General features: G+C 38.9%; 1 protein-coding gene across 11 annotated transcripts in view; it reads right to left on the bottom strand.

Moving 5' to 3' along the window:
- The window catches only part of CACNB2 (calcium voltage-gated channel auxiliary subunit beta 2), a 405,954-nt gene that overhangs the window by 22,843 nt on the left and 367,027 nt on the right, over positions 1-16,084 (bottom strand). For 5 of the 11 annotated variants that reach the window (XM_015146550.3, XM_015146548.3, XM_015146553.3 and 2 more), the window contains 4 exon segments: positions 14,391-14,467; positions 6,523-6,656; positions 2,469-2,549; positions 1,925-1,983 (listed from right to left, as the gene is read on the bottom strand). In XM_015146550.3, the coding sequence (XP_015002036.1) occupies positions 1,925-1,983; positions 2,469-2,549; positions 6,523-6,656; positions 14,391-14,467 (351 nt within the window). 11 annotated transcript variants of the gene reach the window in all.

The following is a 16,084-nucleotide window of genomic DNA, read 5'->3' as shown; positions in this document are numbered from 1 at the left end:
AAAACAAAGTCAGGGAAAGGAGAGACACAGAATGAATGTGTGCATGTGTGCATACGTGTATGCACTTATACCAAGAAGAATATCTGAGAGAAAAGTGTTCCTGCAAAAGGAACCGCAAAGTGCCAAGGCCCTGAGGTGATTGTGTAATCTGTCTGGAACACTCATAGAACAGCAACAGAGTAAGTACAGCAGGGTGAGAATGAGCGAGGGAAGAGCAGCAAGAGAAAGTCTAGGTACGGTTGTGTGCAAGAATAGACCATAGGAGGTCAGATAGGCCACTGTAGGACTTTAGTTTCTACTCAGATAAAAATAAGTCATTGGATGGTTTTGAGTAAAGGAGTGGTGAGCACTAGCTCACATCTTAACAGGGTCATGCAGCAGCTGACCTGAGCACAGTCTTTAAGGAAACAACCACAGAAGCAAGGAGATGAGGCGGGAGGCTGTTGCAACGATCCAGGGAAGAGATGAAGATGTCTCAGACCAAAATAGTGGCAGAGGATGTGTGAGAAGGGCTTCGATTCTGAATATATTTTGAAGATACAGACAACACCATTTGCATGTGAAATATAACAGAAAGAATAGTCAAGGATAATGATCTGGGCTGAAGGGTGTCGGGACTGAAAGATAAGCCATTAACTGAGATAGGGAAGACCATAGGAGGAGTAGGTTTTGGGGGAGGTTACGTTTGAAAAGTCCATTAGACATCTTAGTAGTGATAATGAATAGGCAATTGTATACATGAGTCTAGAATTTAGAGGAAAGACTGGCAAAGGAATGGAATTTAAAAATCTGATGCTGAATGAAATCACTAAAGGAATGTAGATAAAAGACATCAAAGAATTTAGCCCTGGGCTGTCCAAGATTTCCAGTTGATGAGGAAGTACCAGCAAAGCAGAGAAAGGAGTAGTCAGTGTGACAGAAGGAAAACCAGAAAAGTGTGGTTCCAGAAACCAAACAAAGTATTTCAAAGAGGTGGAATAATCCACCATGTTAACTATTGTTCATGGTCAAGTAAGATTCTGGCTGAAAATTTATCCCTGGATTTAGCAATGTGAAGGTCATGGGTGATCTTGACTAGTTTAGCTGAGTGGTGTGGGTGAAAACATAACTGGGGTAGGCTGAAGAAAGTGGAAGGAAAGCCAGTACACTCAATTCTTTCAAGGAATCTTCCTGTAAAGAAAAGAAAAAAAAATGACACACCTAGAGCAATATGAGGTCGAATGTGAGAGGAAGTAACATTTTTACATGGTGATGGAGTTTCCATTAGAACAGGAAATACTGATGAGAAGAGAGCAAAGGATGATTACGGCTGTGTATGGATACTTCTAGCAGAGAGGGGATGGGGAATGAGATCCAGTACCCACATGGTGGGTTGGCCCTTGTTGGGAACATAGTCATTGGAGATAAAGCAGAGCACCCAGGCAAACATGCAACTCCACAGGCAGAGTTGTGGAAATGCCTGGATGTTCTCCTCCATTTGCCTTTATTTTCTCAATGACACAGGGAGGCAAGTTCACTGGGGGATCGTGAGATGAGAAGGGGTTAGCAGAGCTTTAAGGAGGGGGAGATGACACAGAAGTCTTTTAGAAGAGTGGAAAATTGAATGGAAAAGGGATATTTAGTGCAATCCCTGGGCAGCAATAGAGGGCCAGTTGACCATGCATTGAGGATGAGACCGGCCAGTGGTGTCCTGCCCAAGGTCTGCTTATGGATGCAGGTACAGGAACTAGACATCAAGGGTTAAGGATGTACAAAGCAAATATGATAAATATTGATTGAATCAGATTAAATTGAGTGAAACTTATTTCCTGTCATTGTATAGACATCAGAGGGCTGTTTTCTCTTGGAATCACATGCCTGTCCCACCAGGGTTTTGCTATCTTTAAGACAAAATCCACAAAACCCAGTATGCTGAAATACTCACCGCCCTTCAAATCTGTGTTTTAAAAAATCAAACAGCGCTTTTTGCATCATATCTGTGACCTGCAATTGAGCAAGGAATAAATTAAGATACGACCAAAAAAAATTACTAATGATGATAAAATAATTTTACTTCTCTCAGGAACACTTGAAAACCTGAGCTTTGCATTTGGAAAGAGTGGCAATATGAGGTTGCCGCATTTTTCTGCTTCTGATGCAATGACAATTAAACAGAACTTATCATGATATTTTAGGGACAAGACTGCAAGTGGTTTCAATCGGTCTCCATTTGACACTATTTTCTGGACTGAGTACATTGCAGCTAGCAGAAATCTTCAAAGCAACAGCCAGGTAAACAAAACAGAAAAAGGACGAAGCAGTGTATTCCACAGCTTGCAGAACAACATGCTTTGCTGCTATGAGCTCTCTAAGCTCTAAAGTTGGCTCCTTAAGCTTTAAAATTCAGAGAGAGGGTCAGGAGTAGGAGGCAGCATCACAAAGAAGTTAAGCATGCAAAAGTCAAGCTTCTGTTGAAGGCTGCTACCCACCTCATAGCCCTTCAGAGAAGGGCCTACTAGGACCACTGGTCGCATGGAAGGTACCACATCATATGGAGGAGTGTGCTCTGTCTGCAGAGAGAGGAGAGGCTTTAAGACGTTTCACAGGCAGGTGGAACATAAATATTTTATGTATAAGGTACTCTTTCTGAACTCTGTAATATGAGGCACTGGCTTTCCAGACATTTTTTTTTTCCCCCACTTGTCTCTTTTCTACATACACCCAATCAAAGATTGGTGGGTTCATTTTCCTAAAGTTTCAAGTTAATGTTGTCTACAGTTTTCTTGCTCATCTCAAGAAATGCTATAGACCTATTCGTTCCTAAAGCAAGAGATGCTGCTTTTGAACAAAAACTAGTTGATAGAACAAAGAGAAACATGCCTCATGCAAGATAGGTGCTTTAGGCTTGACTAGAAGTTAATATTGCTTTTTGGCTGCATTTGAATTTTCTAAAGAGTTGTAGTGATTAGACCTAATATGGTTAATTACAGAGGAAAGAAAGATTTCATTACCTTTGCATCTTACGTGTTTGTCTTACCTGTGTAAAACCTAATTTCAAAATATTGTAACTCTCACTACCAATACTTTTTACCTACTCTCAAAATATTGTAACTCTCACTACTGTCAAAATTCTATTTTATTGCGAGAGTGTAAATGAGCATGCATGCTTATTCTAGTAAACAGTAATCATGATCCCTGCTCACAGCTTAGAGATCAATGCTTTTGGATTTTTTGATTTCTATACCTTGGTACTTCAAAGGTAAGGTTTATGTGTCTTCGAGGGTAGGTGATTAATGTATAATAATATATTCAACCATGCTATAGTGGTCTCAAAAGGTTCATTATCAATGTGCATATCTAATATGATTCTCAAAAGTAGTGTTTCTGTTAGATAACAGATCATGTCTTTCTGCAGTAATTTCTTTTTAATAAGAGGGGAGGAGCTAAATTTTGTAGCAATTTCTAAAACTATCAACACTTTTCAGGTTAATTGCTTCAAATAAAATGGTTAAATAACATCTTTCAAAAATTAAGTAACAGCTAATTGGTTTATATTAAAATTAACCCTTTTGATAGCATAAAATATCAAATTGACCCAAAGATGACTTTTTAAAAAAGAATGCAGAAGAGCAATATGCCCTTAGACACAGGGATAAGCAAATCATTGCTATATGAATCTTCCTGGCTAAGGAGTGTCAAAAAATATAACTTGAGAATGACACACACCAACAGAAAAATGTTCTGTAAACGAATTTAAGAAATCAATACACTGATGTGCAGATATGAATGTCATTTTTCCATCTGCCCATCACTCAAGAACATTTTATTGTTGCTTAAAATTGCCCATTACAAACTTTTCTGGCTTCATTTGAATTCACATTGCCTCAGGGGGGAATTAAAAAGCATTTCAAATTCAAAAGCTTCCATCTGAGATATCACCCGTAGTCATAGACGATATAATCAGAGGGGTAAAAAATATTACCATGACTATGCTGTCAAATTTCACTGCCTAAAATTTCATCTAGCATTCAGAATTCATTTTAATTGACATAATCAAGGTAGAATACAGTTTTGAACAGAAAAAAAAAAAACAAGACGAACATAATATAGTGACAGCACACATATACCACACAAGCATCACTCTAAAAGCAACCTAAAACACAGAAAACAATCTTCTCATTGAATCTTAGGCCATTGTTTTGCTTTTGAATTCTACATTGATTTTAACCACATTATTAATAACATAAGAAGAATGAATACCAGTGCCGAAGGCATCATAAGCATATTTCTTAAATTATTTCATGTCTACCACCTGGGATCATACTGAAAATGTTTAGAAGCCAAGTCCTTATAACTATGCGGTGTAAGAACACCTTTTCCACCGTTGAGATTAGGAATGTAAATTTCCTGCATTTTAGTAACAGCTACCAAGAAATTTTATCTCAAGACTTTAATTCTGAAGTGGCCCAGTGTTTGATAGGTCTTTGGTTCCTTCGATCTATAACTTCCAACTAGCAAAGGATCACCCATTGCTGGTGATCAATCAGCTTCTTAATCAATAGGGTAGCTACAGAAATTACCTTATTTGATGGAATATTGGTGCGTTGTGCCCTATGAAGAATGACACCATCATTTTTATCTACTCTTTCCTGTTAACCCTATTTAGCTGACTTTTTTATGGGGGGAGGGGGAGACAGAGTTGTCTAGCTGTGTTGCCCAGGCTGGAGTGCAGTGGCATGATCTCGGCTCACTGTAATCTCCACCTTCCAGGTTCAAGCAATTCTTCTGCCTCATCCTCCCAAGTAGCTGGGATTACAGGTGCCCGCCACCATACCAGGCTAATTTTTTGTATTTTTAGCAGAGACGGGGTTTCACCGTGTTGGCCAGGCTGGTCTCAAACTCCTGACCCCAGGTGATTCACCTGCCTCAGTCACCCAAAGTGCTGAGATTACAGGTGTGAGCCATTGCGCCCTGCCTGCTCAAATTATTGAAAAAAATTGTGATAAACGTTTTTAAAGTTTTAGCATTTAAAGGTAAGCAAACTTCAAAAACCTATCTTGACAAACATGGTTTTAGTTCACATTCCTGCTCTGTCAAGTCCAGAATGTCTTAGCGATGCCAATTTTCTAAGCTTCTGAATGATGGACACTGTTAGTCGCTTGGCTGCAAGCTTTAGCTATAACAAGAAGATCAGACCTGAGAGATGGGCCCACTGTTGTGGATGAACATCAAGCTGAGGCTTCTGTGTTAACGCAAATTTCCAAGTGTTGCAAATTTGGCCTGGAGTGCTGAAGTTTTCCCTTGTTAAAGTAGTCATAGCTGATTCAAAAAAGCCAACTTTACAGTTCACTATCTGACACCTCATTAATGACTTTAGAGTTCCTCCACAAACCAAAATACTTGTTTGCAGAGGAAAAGTGTTCATTATGTGGAGAGTTTGAGGGCAGAGGATAGACAGACTTGACATCACATCTGCGTGTGAGAATATATCCACGGTTTTTCCAGACTTGGCGACATTAGTATGACTCTAAAAGACAGCATGGTAGCTGTAGAAACTGATGGGTCAAAGAGGGAAATAAAAGGGAAATTTGGGGGGAGGGTAGTGGTCCTTAAAAAATAATGCTATGAAGCTACAAAATAGGTAAGAGGAAACAGGCTTTGTCTGAAGTAACGAGAGCTCAGAAATACCCTATAGTTTCCATGTAGGGGACAAGGAGCCTCACTGTGTAGCATCTTGGATGGCCAATGGCAAAGGCTCTACGCGTGACCACTGGCTGCACTGTCCAATGGGTGAGATGCTAAAATCTGACTGATGGAGAAGGCAAGAACATGGGGAGAATATTTATATATGACAATAGGAAAAACTCACAGTAAACCGCCAAAACAAGCCTGCAGTTTTCCACTGGTCTTGTTCATCTGCAGATTTTGCACCTAGTGGATTAGAAGTTTAAATACTGACTAAATTAAAACTTGAATACTTTTGTTTAGTACAAGCTATGTATCTGGATATCATAAGTCAGAGTTTAATAACTTCTTTAATATGTTTGATCATAAGTTAAATTTCTGGATAAAAGAAAGAGACAGACAGAATAAGCATGCACAATTTAGGTGCATTATGTGGAGCTGTCAGTGTTTGACATCCTTGAATGTTGAAACAAATTCCCTTGGTGGTAGATATTATTCCATCAAAAAGGATAAGTACTGTAATAGTGTTTTAACAGGTCACTCCCTGAATTTAGTTGGTTTGAAATGCATGAACTCAATTAGCTGTTGATAAGTTCTTTGCTTGGGACAGAAATGATTGTATTTAATACAACTGTGGGAATTAATGCTAATGATGCCAGTGGCAGGATAAACACAGCTTATGTCAATGTAAACTTACCGATTTCTGCTTCTGCTTAGCTACAGCAGCGTGGAAAAGAAACAAATAACAGAGCATGCACGTTATTGGCTTGTCAAAGGACGCAGACAGTCAACAGGACTAGAAATGTGACGCAGTGCAGTTGAGCAGGTGGACAATGGGAGCTTGGAAGTTAATGTTACCTTCTTAAAGAAGGGCATTCGTTTCTCTTTGGAGTGGGGTGACGTTACACTGTTTGCACTGGGTTTAGGGGAGCGGTGGTTTGCTGGAATATCATTTTCTTCTGCATCTAAGCCAGTAGCATCTATGTCTACAGCTATATACAGACAAACAGTTCAAAAATCAGGTGGACAGGAGAGGAAAAATAGGTTATAAAGAAAATAAAATGAAAGCAAATAAAACTAACCATAGTAAAAAAAAAAAAACTATCATGAATACTCAACACAGTACGCAAAGAAAATAAAATTTAAAGGTAAAGCACGTTAAGAATGCAAGGTAATCAAATCTAATGAAACTGAAAGATACCCTTATAACCTGTTTGCTTGAATGAATCAGTTTCATGCTAGATCTCTTGAATATTTTCAGAGAAACATTTTAAATCTGTAGTTTCAAATATAATGTTGATATTCTCTGTATCAACTATATAAAAGTGCAGTACAGGACATTTGACTTCAGATCTTACAATATCTTAAACCAGCTTTGAGATAACAAGTGACTAGTTTAAAAACCTTTATTATAGGTGAATGCAAAAGTAACTGCGGTTTTTGCATTGTTGGAATTTGCCATTTGATATTGGAATACATTCTTAAATAAATGTGGTTATGGTATACATAATTTTAATGGGCATTTCTCGTGTTATGCATTTTTTGCTAATGACTTATTACTTGCTGTTAATGTGTATTTTAGACTATGGAAATGATGTCAGACAAAAAGCGAATTTGAGTGACTTTCTTATTTTAGTTCAAAATGGGTCGTAAAGCAGTGGAGACAGCTTGCAATATCAACAATGCATTTGGCCCAGGAGCTGCTAATGAACGTACAGTGCAGTGGTGGTTCAAGAAGCTTTGCAAAGGAGAAGAGAGCCTTGAAGATGAGGAGCAGAGTGGCTGACCATTGGAAGTTGACAACGACTACTCGAGAGCAATCATCAAAGCTGATTCTCTTACAACTGCACGAGAAGTTGCTGAAGAATTCAACATCGACCATTCTATGGTCATTCTGCATTTGAAGCAAATTAGAAAGGTGAAAAAACTCGATAAGTGGTGCCTCATGAGCTGAGCAAAAAAAAATTGTTGTTTGGAAGAGTCATCTTCTCTTATTTTATGCAACAACAATGAACCATTTCTCAATCAGATTGTGACAGGCGACGAAAATTGGATTTTATAAGACAACCAGTGACAACCAGCTCACTGTTGGACTGAGAAGCTCCAAAGCACTTCCCAAAGCCAAACTTGCACCAAAAAAAAGAAAGGTCATGGTCACTGTTTGGTGGTGTGCTGCCAGTCTGATCCACTCTAGCTTTCCGAATCCCAGCGAAAACATTACATCTGAGAAGTACGCTCAGCAGATGGATGAGATGCACCGAAAACTAGAATGCCTGTAGCCAGCATCGGTCAACAGAAAGGGCCCAATTCTTCTCCATGACAACTCCCAACTGCACGTTGCACAATCAGCTCTTCAAAAGTTGAATGAATTGGGCTACGAAGGTTTGCCTCATCCACCATATTCACCTGACCTCTTGCCAACCGACTGCCACTTCTTCAAGCATCTCGACAACTTTTTGCAGAGAAAATGCTTCCACAACCACCAGGATGCAGAAAATGCTTTCGAGAGTTTACCGAATCCCAAAGCATGGATTTTTATGCTACAGGAATAAACAAACATATTTCTCATTGGCAAAAATGTGTTGATTGTAATGGTTCCTATTTTGATTAATAAAGATGTATTTGAGCCTAGTTATGATTCAAAATCCATGGTCCAAAACCGCAGTTACATTTGCACCAACAATACAATGTGCAAAAAAAGATTTTTCTTTTTGCAGATTTTGTGTAAAATTAAGGACAGTGTGAAAAGTTTCACTAAAATTGCAACAGACATTTGAGAGAAAGAGAGAATGGAAAATTCTTAATCCAGTCAATGCAAAGGAGTCATACACAAGGCCAGTGATTCAGGGAGGGCTCCAGGAAGGACAGGATTAAAACGATTTTAGGCTGATTAAGACTAATGGGAAAACACTGGGACCCAAGATATCTGAATGAAATCAGTCTAATAAAATGACACTGGAAGACTTCTGGTGACTTATGCAAAGCCACTGGGTTTAACAAAAGAGGCAGAGTGAAAGGGCACGAGGACCCAGGAGGATATGCCACTGGTTTCCTCATCTGTAAAATGAAGGGTTTAGCTTTGTTGCTTGACATGCTTTTACTTTTCCCATTGTTCCACCTGAAAATACAGTACTTAAAAAGTGTTACAAGAAAAAAAGATGCATAATCTCACTTCAAATTTTACAAAATGCTTCCACGTGCAACCGTAATAGCTACAGAATTTTATCAACTGCAGAATCAGAGATGGAAATACTTTAAAGATCAACTTCAATGCTCTTATTTTTAAGATTAAAAAACTCAAAATTTAAGGGACTTGTTCTTGGCAAAAACTCGGCAGTCAGGATTCAGACCTACTCCTCCTGTGTGAGTCTATAACCCTCTGTATACCACACTGCCCACCAAAGTGAGCCTGTAACCGTCCCTATACCACACTGCCCATCCAGGCGAAGTCCCTTCTCAATCAGGGTGCCCTCTTTCAGTTCCCTTCACATCCTGAATGGGGTCATGTCCTTGGTGTCAGGATTCAGGATGACATCATAGAGCTGGGCTAGCTAGAAAATTATTCTATGATTAAGAATCAGTCAAGGAGAAGAAAAAAAAATTTACTCACCCCAGGAAAGCATCACATTATACATGTTAGCTCTCTAACAAAAACCACGGTACATTTAGATTGAAGGAAGGAACAAATTACCACTTCGAAATAACAGACAGCTTGGTGTTACAATACAGCTACCATTCCCTGTGATACACAAGCTGAACTGCTCAAAACAGTTCTAACCTTTTCAAAGGATGGGAGATCATCTGACAGGCATCACATTATTTTTCGGTTTTGAAGTTGTTATGGATATTAAATACCAGCCGTTTGAAAACTAGGATCTCTTATTATTCCTTTTCATTTGATTAGGTAGGAAACCTGTGATGGAGTGAATACCTGCCACTGTTTGTACACTATTACAAATATCAGCTATTGCTTGCATAATGCAGGAGGTGTGATTTTCTATCAAAAGAAGGTAATAATGGCCTGAATTAATTCCAAATAGGTAGACTTAACATAGTAAGTAGTATGTTTTCTTCTTTGCCCCATCTATGCATACTGATGTGCTAAAAGGTTTAGCATGTGGTATGTAGGGAAAACATAAAATGTGCCTAGGGGTTTAACCAATGCTGACTTGTATACCATCCTATAGCTAATCCTTTGCTCATATAGGAAAGTTTCCTTATGGGGCTTATGGAATGGCATAAGCCAGGAAAGAGTCTCAGAAAAGTCTTCAGGAATGGTTTTCCTTGAATCTCAACTCAAGCAGCATGTTGTTAGTGCTTTCCTGGATATGAAGGACAAGATCTGGGTCAGGATTTCATTATTCCTACAATACATGTTAACCAAAATCAAGAGTTTCCTTTCTGGTGGTAAATTCCCATATGTTTTATCTTTCTCATCTTTTATTGGGCTTATAAAGACCACATTCAAGGGACAGTACCCTTTGAGGGCTTTTCTAAAATTGAAGATAACCAATTAGATGTCAGAATTTACAGGACCCTGGGATGGTCACATTCATGAGTTGGACTTTGTGATTTGCCCATTGAATCTAGCCTTCTGTGATCACCAGGTGTATTTTTGTTTTTTAAAGAAAGGGTGAGGCTGGGCGTGGTGGCTCATGCCTGTAATCCCAGCAGTTTGGGAGGCCAAGGTGGGCAGATCACCTGAGGTCGGGAGTTCGAGACCAGCCTGGCCAACATGGTAAAACCCTGTCTCTACTAACGATACAAAAATTAGCCAGGTGTGGTGGCCGGTGCCTGTAATCCCAGCTACTTTGGATGCTGAGGTGAGAGGATCACTTGAACCTGGGAGGTGGAGGTTGCAGTGAGCTGAGATTGTGCCACTGCACTCCAGCCTGGGTGACAGTGAGACTCCATCTCAAAAAAAGAAGAAGGTGGAAATGCATAAATCTTTGGCTGCAACATTGCCCAGGTGTTTGGCTTTCCACACACATAGCCTGAGTCAGGTTTGAAATTTACCTGTATCTGGACATGAGGACTGGAAATCCAAATTGAGAACTTTCTATAATTTACTAGTTCTGACATTTGGTTAACTCAGGTCTAAAAACATCTTGAGTTCATTCTGAAATATGTAGAATTCTGAAACATGTGGTCACTTTCAAAACATACTATAGAAACTTATCAAGACAGTTAAGAAGCATTTTCAAATCTGTTTGGCTACATGCATTGTATTAGACTCGGATGGTTCTCCTTTTTATAAGAGATGTTACCTTTTTTAAATTTCATACTTCTATTTCCATACTTTAACAAACATTAGTATTTACTTGGAAAGAACTGCTTTCATATATTTGAAAAGTCTCATTCCTCACTAGCATGCATATTATTATTATTAGTGATAGAAAGCCTTGGGAACATTCTATCTATCTATCTATCTATCTATCTATCTATCTATCTATCTATCTATCTATCTATCTATCTAAGACAGGGTCTCCCTCTGTTGCCCAGGCTGGAGTGCAGTGACATAATCATGGCTCACTGTAGCCTCAACCTCCTATACTCAAGTGAACCTCCTACCTCAGCCTCCCAAGGAGCCGGTACTACAGGCACACACCACCATACCCAGCTAATTTTTTTTTTTTAAAGAAATTGGGCCTCACTACATTGTCCAGGCTGGTCTTGAACTCCTGGGCTCAAGTGATCCTCCTGCCTCAGCCTCCCAAAGTGCTGGGATTACAGGCGTGAGCCATGGCACCCAGCACATTGTTTTGAAATTTAAGTTTTGGTCTTAAAGGCTTGGGTCAAGTTAAGCAGAGCTTGGGGTTGAGACGTATGTACGCATGTGTGTGTGGGTGCGATGTACGTGTTCTGCAACTGGCTATGACACCATTGCCCAGATGTCAAGTGGGAAATTTTCCAAGTTCTTGACAGCATCCAAACCTATATACTTTAGGTAGATACTTATATTCTTTGGTCTGGCAATGGGTGAGGGGAATAGTAGACAGGACCTCTAGAAAGAAGATGAAAATGATCATTCCAGGCCCATCCACACTTGATAGCTGGAGCAGTTGTGCCTGGAGGTGGATTGGGAGAACTTCTCTTTAGAGCTCTCTGAAGGTTTCCTTTAAATCAGTTGAGCTATTGATATAAAAATTATCTCAGAGTCCTGATATGCTTATTATACATTTTGTAGTTGGTTATAGCTCCAATTGACTCAGTCACCAGAAAAGTCACTTGAAAGTTGGTGTATCTCTACAAAACCTTGGTGAACATTTAAATCACCTTTTTAAATATTGCACTCTTCATGGAACTTTACTTTTAGTAATGTCAAACATCTGCCTACAAAATGGAATGTTATTTTACAAGTATATGAACTTGTTCTTCAAAATGCATGCACCTCCTTTCATTATACAGACGGTCCTTGACATACAATGGTTCAACTTAAGATTGTGCAAGCTTATTACGAATTTTTCAGGACATAACTTCATCAGAAGTCAAGGAACGTCTGAACTTTACGATGGTTCGACTTAGGACTTTTTACTGGGTCTGTCCACATGTTAAGTGCATTTTGAGTTACGATATTTTCCATGTATGAAGGGATTATTGAGGTGTATCTCTATCATAAGTGTAGGAGCATCTGTGTTGCCAAAACCACTGGAGGGCTACAATATGGCTGGAGGGAATGGAAGAATTTTTCTGATATATAGAAAGAAGTGAGGCTGACATTTGCGGGCAGAACTGCTGCTTTATCGCAAGGTGACATAGTCTTTTTCCATTTTAGGAGCCTAGTAGCAGTCCCTAGAAATCACCGAAATTGTCTTTGAGATATGTAAGAAGAGTGTAAGGTTTATATAGGAATCCCTGCAACTTCACACATCTGAGAAGGAGCAGGATAGGCCTCCCTTCCTCTGTGGATTCAGGGGCTCCTTAATTATCAAGGGAAGGTATAAGCTTCACATAATACCTACAGGGGCTTTCATTTGCATTTCATGCATACTATTTTACTTAATTTTGAGCATCTTAGAATTGCTTGCTTCAAGTTATAAGTAGGTAGGTTTTGAATTAATTTGTTTCCTAAAGCAATTCATTTATTGTGCTCAGATTTTGCTCACTTAAAAAGTCCTATGTTACTGTGTAGAACTGGGAATTCCAAATAAACAGGAGACCAATGGTTTGAATTGCAAAGAAAGCCCATGATCAATATCTTAGTTTGCTAAATGGCTGGGCATGCCTGTCATCCCAGCAGTTTAAGAGGCTGAAGAAGAGGATCCCTTGAACCCAGCAGTTTCAAGACCAGCCTGGGCAACATAGTCAGACTCCTTCTCTTAAAAAAAAAAATCCTGTAGTTTTTGCTAAGAAGTCCTTGATTGGTCTCTAGAGGCCACCATCATTCAGGAATGAAGCTGATTATCAGTAACAGAGAAATCTTGTCCTTGAAGCACCTCCGTCACTGTGTGACTAGTTCCTTGATTTTTCCATAGTTGTGCAACTCTCTGTTTTTTATCTCTTCCCATTTCCAGCTTTCTAGAAATCACACACCGTATCATTTTGCTGAAATGCCCTGGCAGCCAACCTTTACAATCTTACTCTGATTCCCAAGTACAATTCTCTTAGCAAACTGAGATACTGATCATGTGCTTTATTTGCAATTCAAATCATTGGTCTCCTGTGTATATAGAATTCCAAGTTCTACACAGAATAGGAGAGTTCCCAGATCTAGCAAATATAAATGCAGTTAAATCTGAATTTAAAACAATGTTTTAATATAAGTACGTTCCATACATTTTTAGTGTAAGTATGCCCCATGCAATATGTACTTAAACTAGCAAATTATTGTTTATCTGAAATTGAAATTTAAGTAGGTGTGCTTTATTTTATCCAGCAACCATTAAGATGAACCCACCGCTTTGGAAAGACAACAGTAGTTACTCTTCCCACAAACATTTTCCTCTTTTTTCTATACTTCTTGTCTGTGTCTTCCACAGAACTTCCCTGGAAGAGCCCATGGCAGGCCAATCCTCTATCTTCAATTTACTCTCTGTTCCTTACCTTTCTAAAGCTTTTATCCTTCTATTCAATGTTAAGATTCTATCTCACATTGTGCTATGGTTGTTGGCGAGTATTCACCCATTAACTGCCCATGACAAGCGCCGTCACAGGGACTAGGGATTAAAGGTTAAATATGGCTGGGTACGGTGGCTCACACCTGTAAACCCAGCACTTTGAGAGGCTGAGGCAGGTGGATCGCTTGAACTCACGAGTTTGAGACCAGCCTGGGCAACATGGTGAAACTCCGTCTCTACAAAAAATACAAAAATTAGCCAGGCATGGTGGTGTGCACCTGTAGTTCCAGCTACTTGGGAGCGGAGGTGGGAAGATCGCTTGAGCCCTGGAGGCAGAGGTGCAGTGAGCCGAGATCATGCCACTGCACTCCAGCCTGGGCAACAGAGCGAGACTCTGTCTCAAAAAAAATTAAGAAGTTAAATACGTTAATCACTTTGATCATCTACAGCAATGTAGAGTAAATACTTTGACATACTTTTTTTTCCAGCCAGAAAAAACATTTCCCCATATTGTTTGTAACTCCAAAAGGGCATGCTTACTTCTGATTCCTTTTAATGTCTGTAGGGTTAACATAGTGATTCAGTGCATATGTAAATTCACAAAACTGGATAGGACTGGGGAAAGCATGAAATGCAATATGTATTATTTAGCATTTATCACCTACTTACCAGACGATGGAGGTGTTGATTTTCTGGAACTAGGTACTATGTCACCCAAACTGGATGATGAATTTCCTCCTGATTTACTGGAGTAAAGCAAAAATTTCTATTAAATCTGATACTTATTTCAGATCCTCAAACGTTTGTGTTACTCAATAAACATGATAATTCATTGTGTTTTTATTCAACTTTAAATTTATCTTTCATTTAAGGAAGAAAACAGTATTTCCCAGTGGAGATTCCTGGAGTACTTGAAATAGGCACATGATGGTCTCTGATTTCAAATTGAAGGTTTAATTTTAAAAGGCCCTGAGAGAATGGAAGAGAACCAGTGTAATTTCTGCAGCCCTCAAATTATCTGCCCAGATCACAGATAGCGAAACAGCACAGATTTATTTTGCTTTTTATTTTAGAGACCCTCAGAGGTGATGCATAGAACCTTAAGGCTAACACCCAAGATTAATATTTCCTTCTTGTTTGGTTGCAGCTCCTCTGTTTTAGGCTTATTTTATTAATAGTATACTAAGATTGAAAGCACGCAAGCTTTTATGAGCAACCTATCAAAGAACAACAGAGCCACATGAAAACTTGCCAACCACTAAAAGACACACGAAGAGACACGACTAAACAGAATTGATATGATGCAGTCATCAGATAGTGCCCAGAATATTTCTCAAGCATGACTCACATGGAGAATGAAACTTGGTTAATTTAGGAATAATCTGAACATCATACATTTCAGAACTACCAAATTCGAAAGTTTGATGTAAGATAAACTTCAGTGTCTCAGAAACATTGGAGTTAATATTAGAACAACAGCATTTGTGTTTTTCACCAGCATACTGGCATGCTAAATAACATGTTACTGAATGACCCCTCTCTCAGATGAAGATGAGAAGAACATTTTAAATTTGGGCAAAATGATCTCACTGCCTAATGTTTATTATTATGGCCAAGCCAGGGTCTAGTTGAAAGAATTTGCTACAGCGTTTATGCATCAAAGGGCAATATTTGCTTATGTAAATATTAATATGAAAATAAAAGTTTTATTAAAGTATCAGTAACAGGCTGAATGTTATTGCTACTGTTCTAGCATTTTTATGCATAAACATCAAAAACTATTAGGCAATTAGCAAGAGGGCTCTATATCTGTTTAAGGTTAAGAGATACTCAAATACATTTAGTAAGGGCATCAGACAGTATGTGAAATTAATGACAAGTGATATTTATAAAAGCAGTTTCTGGCAGTTATACAAGGACCTATTACCAAGACCAAAACATTTTTTTCCCCCTAAAGTATTAAGTCTAATTTCAGTTCAAGTTCATGGGTTTTATATTTCCTTTGAATTTTAGTAACAGCCAAATATTATTTGAGTTATATAAAATTGTGACAAATACTGCAAACGGTGACCATGGCTAGGATGCAGATTTGTCCTTGACTTTTAATTCTATTAAAATGCCAAGTTCTTGAATTGTACCCCAATTCCATTTCCATTGAGTTCTGTCAATTTTTATAATTTCTGTATCAGAGTTTTTAAAGACTGCCAGATTCTGGTTATGTCCTCAAAACAAAACTGCATTTAAAATGTTAAGAGGCCGGCACAGTGGCTCACGCCTGTAATCCCAACACTCTGGGAGGCCAAGGTGGGTGGATCACCTGAGGTCGGGAGTTTGAGACCAGCCTGGCCAACACAGTGAAACCC

Source organism: Macaca mulatta, chromosome 9 (genome assembly GCF_049350105.2).
Source record: "Macaca mulatta isolate MMU2019108-1 chromosome 9, T2T-MMU8v2.0, whole genome shotgun sequence".
Classification (NCBI taxonomy): Eukaryota; Metazoa; Chordata; class Mammalia; order Primates; family Cercopithecidae; genus Macaca; species Macaca mulatta.
The sequence above is the reverse complement of the archived record's forward strand: the minus strand, read 5'-3'. Positions and strand labels throughout refer to the sequence as shown.